Source organism: Apteryx mantelli, chromosome 2 (assembly GCF_036417845.1).
Source record: "Apteryx mantelli isolate bAptMan1 chromosome 2, bAptMan1.hap1, whole genome shotgun sequence".
NCBI lineage: Eukaryota > Metazoa > Chordata > Aves > Apterygiformes > Apterygidae > Apteryx > Apteryx mantelli.
Window position 1 is genome coordinate 149,688,376 of NC_089979.1, and position 18,302 is coordinate 149,706,677.

Below are 18,302 nucleotides of genomic sequence, written 5' to 3' on the forward strand. Positions count from 1 at the left end.
TCCATGATTAAAAGTGATGTCTTCTTCCGCTGTCCTCTCAATTTACTACAGAAAGAAAAGATGTGGATGTTCCCCTAATGCTTGTGAATAACCAGTTCTTCTAGACTCATGAAAACAGAGCTTTTGGGACAAACACTGCAGACTCAGGACCTTCCCTGCACTGGCTTTTGATAGTCAATTTTAACAGATGAGAGTCCTAGTAAGACAGTGACAACCATCCCTTCCAGTCCCAGCCTACCTCCCCCAAAGTTCTCAAAAACCTGGTACAGCATGACTTCACATGCTATTGAAAACACTAGCTATGGGAATTTAAGTATTACTGCAGGTTTCTATTTTCTATTTTGTATCTATTTTCAGATGTTCCTCCTTCAAATTCATTTCCCACTCCTCCACCACTGCAATGTTTTTATATACTGATGAAGTCTACTCAAGAGAGCAGGTATCATAAATGAATCAAATCCTCTTAATGTTACACTTGTTGTCAGTACTCCATTAGTTTGAAAATTGAATTATAGAGTTAGTCTTAGAAAACATCCTTTGTAGAAACTCTCTGGCTTCCAGAGTCAGAACAAGACCTCTTAAGAAGGAATGAAAAAGCAAAGATGATACAGAGGACTCAAGGTAGCATTAAGGTAAGACACATTAACATTCTTCACCAAAAGACTTGTCAGAACTCAGTATGAAGGAAAAAAACTTCAGAATAGTTTCATTACAGTAGAAACATGCTGCTTCCAAACATGTCTCTCTGGAGATCAACAGTGCAAGCAGTGTCTTAACTGAGGTACAACACCCTGGAGATGCTTCTTCTCTGGAGTGTTCTATTGCTGAAACTCAGTTAGTAATTCTGTGGCCATAAAGGGACAAAAACAACCCATTTTTACTTCAAACCCTCCAAATGCTTATGCTCCCACAAGCACAAGCTGCTTTCATCTCATGATTAAAAAAAGAGTATCTAGTATTTAGTATCTAGGCATGTTTATATAGCGACCCATCAAAGACAATATACATTTATTCAAATATTTAATATTTTAGATTTTCATGTTGGAATATGATATTTGATGCATTTAAAAGTGTGGACAGCACAAGCAATAAAAAATTCTGACTTAAAAAGCATGGCAGTTGTTAAAATAAGAATCAACTAATACTCCTTTTACCATGCTTCTTTCATTACAATTCAGGCTACATTAAAAAAGAAACTAGCCAGATTTAAATAGAAATTAATAAAGTTAGTCATATTTTAAATCAACAGGAGGAAACCTTGATATGTCACTGATTTTTCACTGATTCTTGTTTTTTCCAGCCATAGCTGTTTTTCTAATGGAAATGAATTCTGGCTGATTGCTAACTATAATGACAGCTAATTTGCAAATACAGCTATCATACTATATATGCTGCTAACAAGAGAATATAATGCATCTGTAGATAATTATTTAGCACGCATTTAGTACTCTTTCTTAATGCTTTAACAGGTTAGAAATGGTGATGCATTTATTTTTGAGTAGATGGCTATATTATTATTAGTTATCTATATCAAGCTTAATAGGAATTCACAGAACATTTTACCATATAAATAACTAATTTCTTAGGAAAAAATCAATCTTATGCTAAGCAGTGCTATTATATTCATGCACAGGTAATCCAAATGCCCTCTCTGCAATACTCTGACTTTAGTAATAATTAGAGTTTAAGATGGGATGTTAAACATTAAATGTGTTTAAGATAAAAATAATCTCTAATTTAAATCTTTGATATTTTGTCTTTACTAACCCTCCATCCCTGTGATAACTCTCTCAATATGATTCTCTCTTGAGATACAGAATATAGTTGCTTTAAACTTTGAAAGAAGTTGGAAGGTAGAAAATATTGTCTGTACTACTGCTGTTTGCTGTACTTTATTTTCATACTTGCGTAAGTTTATTAAATAAGCACATTTTAAAAAGTTGAAAAATAACTGAATTTCATCAAACTGTGCTGATTGCTAGTAATTGTCTATTTGAGAAATGTTATCACTTTCTGGTGCTGCTAATGTACGGCTGTGTTCTGCCTGTGGACAGTTTTATTTGTGACAGTTAATCCTCGTTTCTGCGAGCGGAGGAAAATTCAAGTATCTTCTCAGGGAAAGCTTCTATGTACCATGCAAAATATCTTATTTCTTGACTATACTAGTTATAATCCTTTGTATTTAAAAACCTCTAAATATAAATTCAATAAAATACATTATACTGTTATCTGATCATGACAACAATCAATCTTTAAACAGAAAGATGACAAAAATTGGCCTGCACTGGATAGGTCATTATTAGCAAGTAAGATCAAAAATAACTTTACTGAAAGAATCAAACTGGAAGAGTTTAGTAAATTCAAAGTAGAAACAATATGCCTATTAAAAATAATTTAATAATATTATGATACTTTCCTTCTGATGTAGGGGAAGATAACTTAAATGTTTAACCTAATACTGCGAGTATAAACCAAAGCAGTTTGCGCCCTACAAATTCAGCTATGCCAAATACTAAAAAATAAATGGTACATACACAGGAAATGGAAGAGATTCTTTGTTGGAAAGTGTGTCTTTTGGAAGCTAACGCACAAAATAGCCAAAAATATCCTATGTAAGCCTCTTTGAAACACAGCTACCAGTAAACCTACAACTAGCAAGAAATCTCAGTCTAAAATACCAGTAATACCACATGCGACATCCAATTTGCATTGTATACCACACGGATCATGAAAAGTTTATGGAGTTTTCTCTGTTAAGATTAGATATTAGGCCCATAACATGTCTAAATAAGGACAAAAGTGTTACTTATTCTGGGTTTAAGACAACCATCTTTTTCTTAACATAGACAATTATAAAAAGGTTATGTAGTAGTGGTCAGACAACAGACTGAGAATATGCATTTATTTAATTGTAGTTCAGACTATTAACAGGCTTAATGTATAGACTTGTTTTTTACTATCAAATGCAGTACAGCTTTGTGAGACAGCATATGTTAAAATACTCCTATAATCAAGATGACTTTTGCCACAACATAAGCATAAACTTCAGTGATAATTTGTACAAAAAGTGAGCAAAACAGGATAATAAGATGTACTTTAGACACCTGGGCACAAACACAGTGGGAGGAAAGCTGACTCAACCTGCTCAAAGACAGCATCACAGGTCTCTTTCTCTCCTCTTGTGCTCAGCAGTAAACTCAGCCAAACAAGGCCAATCCCAGTGCCCAGCTGCAATAGCTCCTCCTTTGGTGGGGCTTTTGTAAGGGATTGGGAAAGAAATAAAGAATGAAACTCAAATATATTCCTTTTCTCAAGAATTTCCAAATACACAGCAGGTTAAAAAAGGAACAAGAGAAAGTATATAGGCAAGGTTGAGGGAGGGGGAAAAGGGACACAGAAAGAGACACATCGTGGCAAATACCAGATTGAATTCCCTCTGGCTCTGCTTCTTAATCAGGGGCAGGCTACGCAGAGCATGAACAGATGGGAGAGAAGCCACTCCTCACTTAGAACAGATCTATGAGCCACCCAGGATATCTTTCAGATACAGAAGAAAGCTTATCCTCTCGAGAAGATACAGGCTTGATGTTCTAACAAGCCTTTTATCACCACTTACTGCTAATACCTAACACTTTCATATTGCGTGAGGAAACTGGAGAATTTATCCAGATCTAAGATGTTGCAGCCTTAGTCATAGTAAGTTAACAAACATCACCAGTTTATACTATATTGCCAGTGAGTACAAAATTCAAAAGCAAACTAGAGAAGAGGGTCACAGAATCTGTCCACTGCAGATTGCCACAGCCGTCTCAACTTGACCACGGCATGCCTCAGCCCCCTCTCACAACACAACATCTGCCAGCCACACACACATACTCTGTTCCACTTAACAGCTTTACTTAGCAACTCACTTGAAGTCTACCGCTCTGAGTGCTAGTGTTCTGTCAATTCCCCATTCACTTCTAATTTGTGAAGTTTTAATCTTGTGCCTGCTGCTTTTTTTTTGTCTTGGGAGAATGAAAAGGTTTTGTACTTTTTAAGTGTGAATACTTCTATGAGGTCATTTAAAGACTATGCTAAATTATTTGTGTAATTACTGACACAACTGAAGACACATTTAACGTGCCAAGCTCAGAGATACCTCTAATGGATAAATTTCTCTTTTATATACCTCTCCTCCTCTCCCAGACTGTTTCCCTCTGAGAAATCACTGGCTGAAAGTGTCATTGCCCTTACACAGGCCAATATAAAAAGGATCACCTGCATTTGCACTGAGTAGCAGGCAATCAGAAATACTCATCCGATCTTCAGTGCTGACAGGCTATGAATCGCAGAGAATTTGCCCCCTATCACAGAATTAATTACTGATAAAATAATCTACCTATAGCTTTAAATATAAATGGGTGAAAGCTACACTACTTATTAGGATTTCATTTCCCAAAGTGTTCTTGATACAGAAAGTTAATCGGCACCCCTAAATTAGAAGTCATCATTTCACCTATGATAGGAACATGTTCTTCAGCAAATTAACGGAAAGATCATTTAGTTTTACTATAGATCCCTCTATTCCCTCCAAAACTATTTCCCAAATTCTTAATAATCTGTGTAGATTTTTATCTTATTTCCTATGGTAAAATTTTATTAGGTAAGGAAAAAGTTTTTTCCCCTGGGTCCCAATCCAAAATTCTTTGAAGTTTGCAGGAGCTTTTTTAAAGCTTTCAATAAAATTTAATAAATTATAATTAACTCAACTGCCACACATCACAGGTCATTTAATTTTTTCCTCAGTTATTCCTCAACTGAACTCCAAATCTTTCTTTTGGTTAAGGCATAACTTCCAGAAAGATGGTCTTGATTTTCCAGCTTCAAAATACAAAGATTCACCACCGTATTTATTCTAGTTTTTAAAAATTTGCATTGATGAAAAGGTAGGTCTAATTTTGAATTTGAATGATTTCTTTTTCCCATCATTCTTATTTATTCTTTCCTAAAGCATCTAGTATTGTTTTTCTGCAAGGATATTTATATACTACTTCTCAATTGTAATCACACTTTGTGATTTGGACAGGTTTTGTATCTTCTGCGAGTTTTTATCACTACACAAAACGTCAGCTGCTTATTGACAATTAAATTTTGATCACTGCCATATAACAATCTCTTTATTATTTACACATATTCATTTTAAACAATAATTAGCATTTTAAAAATCAGAAAGTCACGCACTATTAAGCCAAATACTTTATAATAGGCATACTCAAGAGTCTCTACAACTTAGCTAAGAACACCAACTAATTTTTTATCTTTTGGAAGCCTATCTTTACCTTTTACATTGGTCAATAAAAATAGCAGCCTATTGTAATTAAGTAATAGTAATAACATTATTAATAGTGCTAGTTATACCAATACTAGTTATCAGAGAAAGCAAACTGATTTTGAAAGAGACTTTGGTTGTTTCTAACAGCAAGTTAAGCTCTTTGGAGCTATTTGTTTTGAATGAAACAATATTTGTGAGCGAACACATGGAGCAGAGCCATAGGTCCTGCCACTAAAGTTCAGAAGAGGTTTGCCCCCCTCCATAATTGAAAGCTATATTGCTGACTGGGGAAGTATTGTCTTCACTTTTAAAGACAAACTGCTGGTTAGGCTCTTCCTCTTCTGCCCACTTTGCTTAAAATGTTCACAGCAAGAATATTTATCTCCACAGTGGGAGGCCAAGGATTAGCCACAGCCTCCAAGAGGGTGGAGAGATTTAAAGGTCAATTTAATTAACTCATTCTAATCTTTCACACATCTCATGTAAATGTCACTGTTTCTTTAGCAGACAAGATTATATTTTAGAAACTTTATACATTTGTACTGTGTTGGATATAATACAAATACTTAATTTAATTAATCTAAAAAGGAAGCCTAATAAAAGTTGTTTTTGAGACAGAGCTTCTTCTAAAAAAGAGAAAAGGGCAATAGAAGAATTCTGGTGACAAAGTATGGAGAGATTTAGAAGAACAGTAATCTTTCCAACTGACTGGCTAAACAGCTTCTCACAGATCTAAATCTTTCACATTTTGCAAAGTCTGGACAAAAGGAGAACTGCAGTTTCTGGTACTGTGATCTCATTCAAGAGTTGCAGAACACTAAAATGAACTTCACAAAACATTCTGCTACTATTTCAATGACATACCCCAAAGCAAAATCAGATCAAATCCCAAGATACTTGAAGAGTGCCTTTGGGGAAACTCTGCATGAATGAATAGGCAAAAACAAGCACACAGAAGTGCTCTGTGACAACTAAAATTATAGTTCAGTGGAAAAGTCTGGCAGTGGTTCATGGCTGTTAGGAGGATTACGTGCACATGATCTGGCTGTTCTCCTGTGAGAGCAGTTACAGTGGCACTGCCTGGCTCATGCACAGCTTCTTATGAAGACAGGCTTGCAGCTTTCCCGAACTTTTTTTTTTTTTTTTTTTTAAGAGCCCAGGAATTATGGATATGAATGAATAGGTGTATATTAGTCCTGGATCACTAGTTAAGAAGCATATTTGAAAGAAACGGTGTCATACAACTGGACATAGAACCTCCAAGACTTTTTGTTGTAATTTGAAAGAAACATCCCACTTCTGGGAAGGTGTTCAGGCTGGTGTTTGGCTGGTGATTTCCAGAACTAGTGTTATAATGTAAAAACAGAAGGACCAATCCCAGAGATCACAGAATCACAGAATGGTTGAGGTTGGAAGGGACCTCTGGAGATCATCTAGTCCAACCCCCCTGCTCAAGCAGGGTCACCTAGAGCACATTGCACAGGATCACGTCCAGGCGTGTTTTGAATATCTCCAGAGAAGGAGACTCCACCACCTCTCTGGGCAACCTGTTCCAGTGCTCTGTCACCCTCACAGTGAAGAAGTTTTCCCTCATGTTCAGATGGAACTGTCTGTGTTTCAGTTTGTGCCCTTTGCCTCGTGTCCTGTCGCTGGGCACCACTGAAAAGAGTCTGGCTCCATCCTCTTGGCGCCCTCCCTTAAGATACTTGTACACGTTGATAAGATCTCCTCTCAGCCTTCTCTCCTCCAGGCTAAACAGGCCCAGCTCTCTCAGCCTTTCCTCATAAGAGAGACGCTCCAGTCCCCTAATCATCTTTGTAGCCCTTCGCTGGACTTGCTCCAGTAGTGCCACATCCCTCTTGTACTGGGGAGCCCAGAACTGGATGCAGTACTCCAGATGTGGCCTCACCAGGGCTGAGTAGAGGGGGAGAATCACCTCCCTCGACCTGCTGGCAACACTCTTCCTGATGCAGCCCAGCATCCCATTGGCCTTTTTGGCCACAAGGGCACATTGCTGCCTCATGCTTAACTTGGTGTCCACCAGCACTCCCAGGTCCTTCTCCGCAGAGCTGCTTTCCAGCAGGTCAACCCCCAACCTGTACTGGTGCATGGGGTTATTCCTCCCCAGCTGCAGGACCCTGCACTTCCCTTTGTTGAACTTCATGAGGTTCCTCTCCGCCCACCTCTCCAGCCTGTCCAGGTCTCTCTGAATGGCAGCACAGCCCCCTGGTGTATCGGCCACTCCTCCCAGTTTTGTATCATCGGCAAACTTGCTGAGGGTGCACTCTGTCCCTTCATCCAGGTCATTGATGAAGAAGTTGAACAAGACTGGACCCAGTACTGACCCCCGGGGGACACCGCTAGCTACAGGCCTCCAACTAGACTCTGCGTCGCTGATCACAACCCTCTGAGCTCTGCCATTCAGCCAGTTCTCAATCCACCTCACTGTCCACTCATCTAACCCACACTTCCTGAGCTTGTCTACGAGGATGTTCTGGGAGACAGTGTCAAAAGCCTTGCTGAAGTCAAGGGAGACAACATCCACTGCTCTCCCCTCATCTACCCAGCCAGTCATTCCATCATAGAAGGCTATCAGAGTGGTTAGGCATGATTTCCCCTTGGTGAAGCCATGCTGACTACTCCTGATCACCTTCTTGTCCTCCACATGCTTGGAGATGGCCTCCAGGATGAGCTGCTCCATCACCTTCCCAGGGATGGAGGTGAGGCTGACTGGCCTGTAGTTCCCTGGGTCCTCCTCCTTGCCCTTTTTGAAGACTGGGGTGACATGGGCTTTCTTCCAGTCTTCAGGCACCTCTCCTGTTCTCCATGACCTTTCAAAGATGATGGAGAGCGGCTTAGCAATAACGTCCGCCAGCTCCCTCAGCACTCGTGGGTGCATCCCATCAGGGCCCATGGATTTGTGGGTGTCAAGTTTGCTTAAATGATCTCTAACCCAATCCTCCTTGACCAAGGGAAAGTCTTCCTTTCTCCAGACTTTCCCTCTTGCCTCCAGGGTCTGGGGTTCCTGAGGGCTGGCCTGAGCAGTAAAGACTGAAGCAAAGAAGGCATTCAGTAACTCTGCCTTCTCTGCATCCTTCGTCACCAGGGCACCCACCCCATTCAGCAAAGGCCCCACATTTTCCCTAGTCTTCCTCTTGCTGCTGATGTATTTGAAGAAGCCCTTCTTGCTGTCCTTGACATCTCTCGCCAGATTTAATTCCAAACGGGCCTTAGCCTTCCTCGTCGCATCCCTGCATACTCTGACAACGTTCCTATATTCCTCCCAAGTGGCCTGTCCCCCTTTCCGCTTTCTGTATACTTCCTTCTTCTGGTTGAGTTTTGCCAGGAGCTCCTTGCTCATCCGTGCAGGTCTCCTACCTCCTTTGCTTGACTTCCTACTCATAGGGATGCACCGCTCTTGAGCCTGGAGGAAGTGATGTTTGAATATCAACCAGCTCTCTTGAACGCCCCTTCCTTCTAGGGCCCTAACCCATGGGATTCCTCCAAGTAGGTCCCTGAAGAGGCCAAAGTTTGCTCTCCTGAAGTCTAGGGTTGTGATCCTACTTAGTGCCCTGCTGCCTCCTTGCAGGATCCTGAACTCCACGATCTCATGGTCACTGCAGCCAAGGCTGCCCCTGACCTTCACATCTTCCACCAGTCCTTCTTTGTTTGTTAGTACGAGGTCCAGCAGCACATCTCTCCTTGTTGGCTCCTCCACCACCTGCGTCAAGAAGTTATCATCAATGCTCTGCAGGAACCTCCAGGACTGTTTGTGCCTAGCTGTGTTGTCTTTCCAGCAGATATCAGGGTGGTTGAAGTCCCCCATGAGAACCAGGGCCTGGGATCGTGAGGCTACTTCCAGCTGTCTGTAGAAGGCCTCATCAACTTCCTCTTCCTGATCAGGTGGCCTGTAGTAAACACCCACAACAGTGTCACCCATGCTAGCCTGCCCTTTAATCCTTACCCATAAGCTCTCAACTTGCTCTTCATCCACCCCTAGGCACAGCTCAATACATTCCAGTTGCTCTCTCACATAAAGATGTCTGGCTTTGTCATACAGGGAAGGATAGAGAAGACTTTTAGGTTTATTTTGTATGTCAGCATAGAGTGTTATACCATTCCCATTGAGCATTTTCATGTCTGCAGTATGATGGCACAACAGAAGGTGCTTCACATTAAATAGGCTTTGTTAAATAGCCTAATATATATATGTTTTAGAAGAATGGCTTTATAGGAAGACATTTGTCTCATAACTCTTAAATTGTCATGTTAGGGGGTGGGAAAATTAAGTGGGAAAATTGTTATTACCAGAGCTTTTGCTGATAAAAATTCTGGAAAGCATACTCCATTACATCTGCAGGTTGAATCTGTCTGACAGTCTAGCAAGAAAATCTTCAAGGAATTATGATGACCCAAAACACTGATCTCAGACACTCACATGGGTTGAAAAAGTCTAGCATGCAGCAACGCGTGCCTGACCAGGAACATAAGCTACATGTACATTTGGTGGTATGACCTCCCCTTGCCATGTGCAGCTGTATGAATCACAGTGCAGTACTGTACGGCTCTCACAAGGACTATGGTGAATGTCATGGGGCCCCCGAAGATGAGAACAGGACACGACTGACAGTAGGATAGACCTGTCAAAAATATCAGGTGCCTTCTGTGATCTTACTAAGATGTGGATGTGCACATTCTGAACACCTATGGACATTTATAAGCAAACTGTATTCAGCGAATGATTACTGAGGTGAAAGACATCAAGAAGAACTTTGACAGAGAAAGGCAAGAGACACAACCCCCTTTCTTCTTTTCAGCACAGAGCTATTCTTCCATCAGGAAGGTTACAGGTTCCTTGACTTGGTTTAATAAGAGTTTAATCAATAACATACAAAAGACTTTCCTACCACAAGTTATGCTTTCCAGGCTATAGGTGCCTGGATTTGCAGCTGTCAGTTTAAGGCATGCACTTGCTTTGGAAAGAGTTAGGGTTCTCTTTTTCCTTCTGCCTTGCAAAGGTTGGCTTGCTGCCTCATTTTCAAGGGCTATCTTCAAGGACTATCTTCATTAAGAATAGCTTGGGGAGCTACTGTTAGCTTGTTTTTTTGATGTTGCTGTAATTGAAGCCACTACATGCTAAATTATTTCTTTCTAGTTTGAACAGTCAATTGTGAATGATATTTAGTGTAGGCAAGACATTCCTGAAGACAAGGCAAAACAAAAAAATGTTTTCTCTGGGGGAGACTAGGAGAAGCTGGAAGTTAAAATTTCTGGAGAGTTGCTATGCTTACAAAGGTTTGGACCCACAGTCTTGGGAGCCTAAATTCTTACATGGGCTCACTTAAGGCACCAAGTCCTAGAACATAATATTCAGATTGTGAACTTGATTTTTTTCATGCTGATAAGACGACAAATGCCACAGTCTTTGCCAGTACAGCTGGCTCAATGCTTTACTTCCACAACTGCATATGCCCATCTCAAACAAGATGTCAGCAGTTCTAAACATTGTGGTGCCGATGTCCATTTGGGATCTAGAAATCATGCCAAACAACAAGTCCCTTGTTTGACACATGCACTCAAGAATTTCTCATGCACTGGCAGATTTACCACGATAAAATAACTGGCACAAGAACTTCCTTTCAGACAGTTCTTGCTTCCAGGATTATTTATGCATTTCAATAAACATTTAGTGAAAGGGTTGTAACTTAGGAAAAAGGTCCAAGTCCTAACCTAGTTGGTGCTGAGATATTTATTGCTGACCGAATTGTCTGTAGTTTGATACTAGAACTGGCTTGCCCCTTCCCAAACCAAGGGCCAATAAATGGAGGCATGAATTTCAGTGTGGAAGCACCAGTATGGAGTAGAAGCATCTTCTACTTTAAGGCTTCTAAGGAAATGAGCCAGGGATGGAAAAAACTAAAAGAGGATTTATGTTCCTCCTGATCATGCTACCATTTAAAAGCCCCTCTCTCTTGCGGGGGAAGAGTGAAATTTTTAAAATGCATCTTGGGCACTCGCAACTGATTTGATTTCTCTATCCAAGATCTAGTGTGACTTTCACAGTATTTCCAAAGAGAGTCATGTAAGATCACTCCTTACTACGTGTTTTTTTTGAAGAAGCAACTGACAATTAGAAAGGTAGGGCTACTGAATAATGCTTAATCACTGATGGCAGCAGTTGTACCCACCATCCAGAGGTACTGCACAGGATCTTAAATATTGCGACTTAGAGGCAGTCACTTCTATTGAGGGGTAGGCCGGTGTAAAGAAGGTTATATATACAGTTTTTGAACATGAAAGTTTCATTTTTTTCTTTTCTTTCTTTTTTATTTTTTTAATTCAAGACAGTAGCTACCAATAGGCAGAATAAGATTACTAAATTCACTTTTCCTAACTGGAATAGGTAAGTCACACCACCCTTTCAAGGAGCAAGGAACAGGCACTGCAGTGTTCCATTTAGAGCCGTGGGAGACTAAAGAAACAGAAAGCATTTTGAGAAAGCAACTACGCTGTCCTTCGTGCCTTCATCCACAGGGAGCAGTCACTCAGGATACTGCCTTAACAGATCTCACTGCTCACACAGCCTGAATTTGTGTGCACTGAGTGTGCCTGTGCACACACATGGAAGAGGGAATCTCTGTAGAAAAAACATTAGTGTGTTTCAAAAAGCATATCACTACTGAGGAATATTCGTTTGTCTGAACAGACCAACATATCACCTTACAAAGTAGAATAGCTTGTAAAAATCTGAATATGCTATCTTATGATTGGAAAAGTCACACAAAATGAGCAAAAATATTCACAGGTTGAAGGTTTCAAGAATTTTGGTGATCTGAAGTTTAGATACTTAAACAGAAAATGAATATTAAAGGTTGATTCTGAAGAATGAACCTAGAATTTGCAGTACTTGCCTGATACCATATTAGAGATTGGACTATAAAATACTTCAAGAAATCCTTCTGTATAAAAAGCTATGAGAGCTATCAAAAGGTGAAGAGAGAACCACATCAGAAGAAGTGAAAAATACCAAGTTCATATGGTTCTCTATTAAGGAAATTGCTTAAAAGCAGGGATCATCAATTTTCATTTTAGATTTCAAGCTTTTACAAGAAAAAATTCACATATAGAAATAACAAGCATCTCTAAATTAAAATGAACTTATAGACCATCTGCCACAAGTTCTTTATGAACTTTTTATCCTATACAGACAACTTCTACAAATTGCTCCCACAAACAGCCAAAGTCAGATGTGAGTGTTTCTCCTGTTACACTAAATACTAAAACTTTAAGGAAAATCAGTTCTGTTCTCTCTCATCCCCAGTAAAAGGATCGTTAGTTACACTGGGACATTGATGCCCTCTTGTACAAGGAATTCTATTTTACTGGGCAAGAACCTACGCTCCCTCTGTTGAGCCTAGTAGAATCCAGATGTATGTATTCTTTAAGCAAGAACATATGTGCTGGAGGGTAGTAAATTAAGTTACCCTTTCCAGAGCAACAGGAGCAGAAGCATTTGTAACAGTAGTAGATTCAACTTTTCTAAACTTGGTTTGGGGGAAAAAAGTTTCTTCATTTAGCTGCTAACTTTTAATCTCTCATAATTTTGCAGTTTACAGAAATTAGTCCTGTAATTCTCCCAACAGAATTGTACTCTTGGACTTTGTAAGATAAGAAATTATGTTTATCAAGTTTAAAGGAAACTCAAAGTTGTCACAGCTACCCCAAATATTTTGACAGGAAAAAGAGCCCTTTCTGTACAATAAACTTTGCAAAATCACTGTCTACAGCTGGGGCAGAATATAGAAATTAAAAATTAAGTTACAACTGTAGTGTGCAATTTACTTTACTACATCTGTTTTCTACTCCACTTCTTTCTATTCTACTGGAAGCAGTTAATGTTCTGGTATTTTCTCGTCAATGTTAGGACAATCTTAAGAGTTAGGGATTCCTTTTTGATGAAACAGAAGACACTAACAAAAACACAAGTTCATGATAATTTACCATATCAAGGTAAAATTTTTCATTTTTTAATGGTCTGAGTTGTGGAATTGCTTTGACAGTTAAAATTATCTTGGGTAAGAGATCCATATACATACTAGTACCATACAACAGCACAAAGAAAAACAATAATCTCCTTCCTATTGATAATTTATACTATATTAAAGTGTACTTCTTTTCAAGAAAAGCAGCCAGAGCATTTTTTAAATTTAATTTTTAATTTTAATTTTAATATTTAATAAATATCTTAGTAATATGTGATCAATAAGAAGGACGATTAGGGTCTAATAAAGCATTTTTTGACATAGGAAATAAGTTTCTTATCCTAACTTGAAGATTTAATTTGTCATAATGGGTATATATAAGCAAACTTCGACTACAACTCAAGGTTTAGCTACTTCATACTATATTTTCTGCATTGCTGTACACAATAAAGAAAAAATAACCAAAAAACCACTCAATTTTATCAACTAAGCATGTATCTCCAGGAAACTTTAATCCCAGCTCAGTATTAATCAAACCATCTTTCAGAGATGCACAACTAGCTATGAAAGATAGACAAATTTGGATAGATTACTGAAGATACCTCAAGAAAAGGAGGTGGTTTACATCATGTGAAAGGAGGGAGTCCATAACAGGGATCCTGGACCCTCAATTTTTAATCACCTCATTACTAGAAATGGCTTCCTGGAAGGCATGAACTGCAACTCAAGGGGAATTTGCCTGACTTTGACATTGGATTGCATGCAGGAAAAACTGGACTTTGAGACTTAAATCTCTTTTCAAAGATAAGAGGGGATTCTCTATATTAATGAACTAAACCTGTCTATGTATTAATTCACAAAACTACCGTACGAAGTGAATAACACAATGTCAAGCATTAAAATGAATATAGCTCAGTAATTAGAGTGTACACTACCAAATTTTTTCATGAGGTAGAGTTTTTGTCTTTCCTTATGAGTAAGCGCTATCTGACCTCTGGAACAACTCATCAAGGATATCTGCAGAATACTCTGAAAACAAAAACATTTGGGAAGAACATTCTCTTTAATTATACTGATGTGTCTGACTAATGAACAAGGTAATCAGGCTTATTTATCTACACTAATCCTACCTTGATCAATAAAGGGAATGACACTGTTCACAACTGATTAGGACTCTTTTTCTGAAAACCATTTTATAAATAATAAACTATCTGGAAGAAGTTATTTACCAGCTGTTCCATAAGCTTCCCTCAGTCAGTACTGCTTTTTCCGATTCATTTTTGGTTCTGAGTATAGACTATCATTTTAACCAACATTCATTGGAATAATTTCCTGATCACAAAGATTATCTAAAATATATATATATATACAGTCAGCTTGCCTTTGTCAAATCAGATTCCCTTTTTAAATCACAGGGAATGCAACATCAAAACGAAAGCAACTTCTGCTTTTAATGGGGAAATCCCTATCTTACATATGATGCCAAGTTTACTTGAATTTTCATTTTTGTGTATTTATTTTAAAATTATTTGGAATTTCAAAAGTGTATTCAAAATTTATTACTATTTTCAGTATTTTTTTAATTTTATCAGAACAGTCCAACAGAATAGGAATTCAGAGTGATAAACTGACTGGAATGAAGAAAAAGACTAGTAAGGACAGACAGCATCTTCCCTTAGGTCAAAATTAATATCATCTAACTTCTGTGTTTCAATACATATACTTGAAATACTTAATAGCATTGAATTTTTTTTTCTGTAACTAAATGTAAGTGTTGAATCAAAAACTGTTACATTTACACCAAGATGTGGTTATGTTTTCTTCTTTTGGGTTGTTGTTCAGTTACATTGTCTAAAAATCCCAAACTACTTAGATACAAAAAAAGTATTTTTGTTTTTGATCTGAAAACGTGCATTTTATTTAGTGACAGTCCATAACATTGTTTATCATTGTCATCATTAATAAATTCAAAGAGCAGTATAATATAGTTACAACACAGGAATTGCTGAACTAACTAACAGAAGCACAGATGAAAACATTCCACAATGCAATTTTAATTATGCTAAGTTTGCCAATTTTAACTAATGACAGCATCTTAAGTCTTCTAACATACACATACTGAAATTTAACCTTGATTGCCTACTAATGTCATCATCCCATCTTCTAAAAGATTTCAAGCATTAGCTGACACCATAATTTTAAGTTTAGGAGCAATTACATCTCTCTTCTCTTTGACACACTGACCCTTTTCCTTTGTCAAGGAGAAGGAAACCTTCATATAAAGGAGTCAAATATCTTCCCAAACAAAAAGTTCCTCTTTGATCCATCAGAAAAATTCAACCCAGGAATGCAATTTGGTATTTTGGGCCCAACTGTTATAACTGTTAGTGGCTTGACTGTAATAACAGCTGAGTCTTGGTGTATTTCCTCTTCAGTAAAAAGGATAGTGAAGAATTATGCAATATGATCACAACAGCTCCACCAAAACAAAAAAAAAACAAACGAAAAAACTTCTCCACCTGCTGGCAGAAAGTCTTACCAAAGTTACAGTGGCCATATACTGAGACTTCATAACCTAGTCTTCACATACACTCCTGCAAGCACGTTTTAGCAATCTATGCACTCGTAACACACTGCTTGATACTGAAAAGGGAAAAGTTGATGAAGAGGATAATTGAAAGAATTAGATTTAGATTTAGGCTGCAGCATTCAGTCCGTTCTAAGTAATAAGAATAGGAATATTATGACAAATGCATTTTGCACAATCTGTTTAGCTACTTGAAACCTTATATTAAATATCTTCTAATATTTCTTAGTCACAGGCTACAGCTTTGGCCCACATCAAAATAGTTTAGAAGAGCAAAAGAACACGACAGAAGTGGGCACTGGGTTTACAGTGAATGTTATATAGGACAGGACGAGATGTCTAGCAGTGTAACTGCAGATGGAATTATTGCTATAATTGAAATGATGTATATTAGGAATAATTAATGATAAAGAAATGGCAGTGAGTATGAGCAAATAAGACTGAAGCAGAGTTCAAGAATTTTCTTTTCTGACTGCAAGAAACAATACTGCCAACTCAAGAGCAATTTCCTGTTTTGCTGTATCTCCTCTATGCGACTTATTTGTTCCCACATCCCTTTAACAATGGGAAAAGGAGATGAAATGCAGCAGTATGAAGTTGGCTGGCCATACATCACACTTCTAAACGAAAAAAGCAGGAAGAAACCAGAAGGCTATGGTCTTTTCTGAAACTACATCTCACATAGGCACGTCAGTAAAGCAAGTGTTACTCAAGCGACTCAGCTGAATACAGCATCTCTTGTCAGAATTGTCCAGACATTATTTTTTCTCCTATCACAAGAGGCATCACCTTGCAGCTTTAATAGCATGGCTTATGACTGGGAGGTGCTCTAATGGGAAATAAGGAGGACTGTACTAAGGACAGTAAAAAGGTAAGAAGCAAAAGACAGCTGGGACAGGCTGTTTTGGCTGCTGGTGGGGGAAAGACTAGAAAGTGCATCTTCTTTCTCTCTTAGTTTTCTCCAACTAACACATAAATAAAAGCACTTTGTTTCAGCACGTTGAATTGTTCATTCACAACTACAGCATTGCTAACCTTTAAAAACTGTTTACGTCACTGGTTTAGGTATTTTGAAAGCAAACTTACCTGAAAGTCTTGATCATCAATTCCAAATCTCTCTCTTAGATTACGGAAAACCATTGGACAATATTCCTTAAATTTGAAATGACTTGGCATGTTTTCTCTGAAAGAATATAACACCAAATCAACTTCCTTCACCTGCATATGCAATTAAGTAACTCTGGAGTATTCTGTCCCAATTCTGTTCATACAAAGCAAAGAATAAGGAGATTTACAATTTCTCTTCTAACGCGTTCAAAAAAAAGAATCAGATTTGGTCTCAGTGTGTTCTTTTCTTTCTCTTTACCATATTTTATAAATTTATATATACATATATTTATTTGTCTCTAACAAGCTATATCAGATCTGGATGAAATAGATACAAACTGCATTTTGATAGCTTTTGCACCTGGACTCAAAAGCAGAAAAGAATATTTTCCTTTGCCCTGAAAGTCTTCCAAAGGTGAAAAAATAGATTGGACTATAGAAGAATTACATCATGTGTGACACCATAAAGTACTGACAGTATCAAAGCTTCAAGAAAATTGGTTTCATTGAATATCGGACTGATTTTCATATCCTATTGTTAATTTCAGATATTAAACTTGAGAAAAGTATTTTTGAACTTTGCCATAGAATAAAAGACACAAAGTAACAGAGTTCTTCCTTTTTACAGGTATATTCTTAACCTGAATTTCATTTATACACAAAACAGTATTAACAGTTTTGTACATCTGCATACACCTTTGTGGTGCACCTTTATTTTTAAGAGATGTGGATATTACACTAAATCATCCTAATACTTTTTGAGCTCATCTATGATTGATATGATTTTCTACTACAGAATATAAAAAGTTGTACATTATTCAGCTTTGATATATGATTTAAATTCCCATTCTTACTCAAATATTTCATTTAAAATATTAAAAATATTTGTATGTGAATTTATGTTTTAAAAAATACTTAAATAAGTATGTATATCAGCCACAAATAATCACTGAGTGGTTCACTTTTAATATAAAAGATATTCATAAGGCAATAATATACCATATGGAAAAAGAGTACTACCCAGCAGCCCCTCCTGTTGCTTTTTAGAACAGCACAGATGGTTATGTTTAACACAGGATTAAATTAATCATCAAAATTTCAGTCCCATCAACTGAAAAATAACATCCACTACCCACTTCTACAAAGAACTGTTACTTGTACTTACTTGTTGAAAAGGTGATTGTCCACCTTTATCTTTGAGTATGCTTTGAAATCATCTGGCATCAACATAACAGGGATTTGAACATGGCTCAGTTCATTAATCTAGAGAAAACAGAATATATTTTAGTTGCTGATGTCTTTGCAAAGACGC

The 18,302-nt window shown here is 37.8% G+C and overlaps 1 protein-coding gene across 3 annotated transcripts in view; it reads right to left on the bottom strand.

The window, feature by feature from the left end:
- Nucleotides 1-18,302, bottom strand: part of PIP4K2A (phosphatidylinositol-5-phosphate 4-kinase type 2 alpha) — a 123,330-nt gene that overhangs the window by 36,049 nt on the left and 68,979 nt on the right. For 2 of the 3 annotated variants that reach the window (XM_067291784.1, XM_013949344.1), the window contains exons 2-3: nt 18,156-18,253; nt 16,970-17,066 (exon numbers count right to left, since the gene is read on the bottom strand). The exons of the other annotated variant lie outside the window; for it this stretch is intronic. In XM_067291784.1, coding sequence (XP_067147885.1) covers nt 16,970-17,066; nt 18,156-18,253 — 195 coding nt within the window. The remainder of the gene's footprint in view (nt 1-16,969; nt 17,067-18,155; nt 18,254-18,302) is intronic. 3 annotated transcript variants of the gene reach the window in all.